Source organism: Cynoglossus semilaevis, chromosome 20 (assembly GCF_000523025.1).
Source record: "Cynoglossus semilaevis isolate Cse_v1.0 chromosome 20, Cse_v1.0, whole genome shotgun sequence".
Lineage (NCBI taxonomy): Eukaryota > Metazoa > Chordata > Actinopteri > Pleuronectiformes > Cynoglossidae > Cynoglossus > Cynoglossus semilaevis.
Window position 1 is genome coordinate 1,357,015 of NC_024326.1, and position 2,205 is coordinate 1,359,219.

Genomic DNA, 2,205 nt, shown 5'->3' on the forward strand with positions numbered 1-2,205 from the left:
CATGTGCATAATCCATATAAACTTCTACTTCAGTCTGGAAGGTTCCAGTTGCAGGTTGAAGTCACGTCGGAGTTAAACCCAGACTTTTTCTAACTCTCTGCCTCTCCTCAGTGCGGAGTCTTTGGAAAAAAGAATAAAGAGGACCCACCAGAAAAAAAGACGCTTACGTCAAATGCATAACAGAGAGAGGGTAAAAATTCCTGGCCTGAAACTTCTCTTTCTGATCCTTCTGCTGCAGAAGCACTTTCCCCCCTTGAGTTGATATTAAAAAGGGCTGCAGATGATTTCCTCACTATGATGGGATGCTATTTATTACACGTAACACTTGGACTTTTTTCAACTGCATGGTGAGGGAGGTCGATTGGTTGATTATTCAAACCTTTAGGACTTCCGGAGCTGCTTTGCCACTGTTCAATGTTCTTTGCTTGGTAACTTTGCTTTGTGGACTATTTTGAATCACTGTCTCCGTTTTTGCTCTGTGATAACGACCAATCATCTAAAAATGTCTCACTTTAATTTTGCTTACTTTCTAACTCCTCAAAAGTAAAACAAAAAACAAACATCCAAAAACATTAAAATTGTTTACTGTCTTCTTCACAGTGTGGATTTTTTAAGCATGCCAAACATGAAGACAAGGTTCCCAGTTACGACGCAGTTTGGATCAAGCGAGAACAGAGAAAAAACACCAGGAACAGTGACAGGGAAAACCTCATCAAGAAACCATGGATGACGACCTGGCGTGAAAAAGAATTATATTCTTAAACACCAATGAAATCTGACTGCAAGCAATTTTTTTTTTATAAATTCTACTGTATTTGCACAGCTTGGACTGTAAATATCTAAACTAGAGAATTGGTGCAAAACGGTTCTGCACCCCTACTGCTTTCTGTTAAAGCCCTGCAGTTTGTCAATGATTATACAGTGTTATCAGGGGCATGGGAGACAGACTTTTTGTACATTTTTTCCCCCAAAAAACTTCATGTGTGTATTTATTGTTCAATGACTTTGTTACATTTGTTTCAACGAGTGTCCAAACACACGTTAAAATGTCTAGTTCTTCCTTGTAAATGGCAACAGAATATTGCTAGTAAAATGTGTAGATTTTGGTCCACAGCACATCACCTTCAAAGCATTTCAGACTGACGAGCAACTTAGTCACCAGGCTACAGTGACCAATCAGAATTCGCCCTCAATTCAGTCGAATTTTGACTATATATTGTGAGGACATGATGTCTTTGTCTTAATAGAGCCGGTTACTTCACAAATATTTTAACAGTTTTAATAGACCGCACGCATGCACATACACTCACAACAGCTGGATATTTAAGATCATTATTTATTACATAAAAAACATTTACACAAATACCCGAGTGCTTTAAAATCAGCACATTGTTAAATATTAAGATTATCTGAAGATAATATAAAGTTAATAAAAACATTAAAACTGAAATTTCTACACTGATAAAAAACAAACAAACACCTAATTGCTCTGAGAGGATTTAGTGTCACCGGGTAATTCATCATTGAATCATTGAAAACCACTGTTCCATTCCCATTAAACAGAAAAATGGTCAGAGTAAAAACACGTCCCCTGCTGGTAGTGCATCCTCATTCATAGTAGTGACTCAGTTCTCACCGTTTTTACACCGCATCTCATGTCTTTCACTGCAGCGTCCATCGCGGCCTTCGCTTTATCTTTGCCATCATTCTCTTTGTCTGAAACCGTGTCCTTGTCTTTGGGTTTCTCCTCCTTCTGCCTCTTCTCCATTTTCCTCTGCTCCTTATCCTCCCTCTTCTTCATCTCCTTCAGCTTTTTCTTGAGTACAGAGCGGTCGCTTTGATTGCACACACCCAGGGCCTGGTGTTGGCGAGAAGATCGTAAAACATTAACGCTTTGGAAAGTAGAATGGATGTCTTTTTAAACTTTACAATAAAAATGTTTTTAAAGTTTTTGCATCTTGCAAACAAAGCCCTTCAGCTAAAACACAGATCTACAATAATAGAACTGAACTGAATGAAACAATGATTAAGACACATGCAGGACAAATACAAAAATAGAATTTCAGACCTTTTAAGAGCTTTATACATTTCTAGTTTATCCAGTATCCTTTAGGTTCAGAAGATTAGATTTTAGATTAATTAATTAACTGCTTAACAACAACTGTTAAGTTTTATTGTAGTTTTTCCAATAATTACAAAAATAGG

At 37.3% G+C, this 2,205-nt stretch overlaps 2 protein-coding genes across 3 annotated transcripts in view; one reads left to right on the forward strand and one right to left on the reverse strand.

Moving 5' to 3' along the window:
• Positions 1 to 1,297, forward strand: part of itga6b (integrin, alpha 6b) — an 11,337-nt gene extending 10,040 nt beyond the window's left edge. The window contains exons 25-26 of one of the 2 annotated variants that reach the window (XM_008333753.3): positions 112 to 190; positions 601 to 739. In XM_008333753.3, the coding sequence (XP_008331975.1) occupies positions 112 to 180 (69 nt within the window). In that variant the 3' untranslated portion in view covers positions 181 to 190; positions 601 to 739. Of the gene's footprint in view, positions 1 to 111; positions 191 to 600 lie in introns of both variants that reach the window. The other variant, XM_008333752.3, reaches the window with a different exon arrangement.
• Positions 1,298 to 1,322: 25 nt separating this feature from the next.
• Positions 1,323 to 2,205, reverse strand: part of LOC103395902 (neurabin-1-like) — a 7,911-nt gene continuing 7,028 nt past the window's right edge. Inside the window, 1 exon segment of the mRNA XM_025052383.1 lies at positions 1,323 to 1,858. Within this exon segment, the coding sequence (XP_024908151.1) occupies positions 1,613 to 1,858 (246 nt within the window). The 3' untranslated portion in view covers positions 1,323 to 1,612.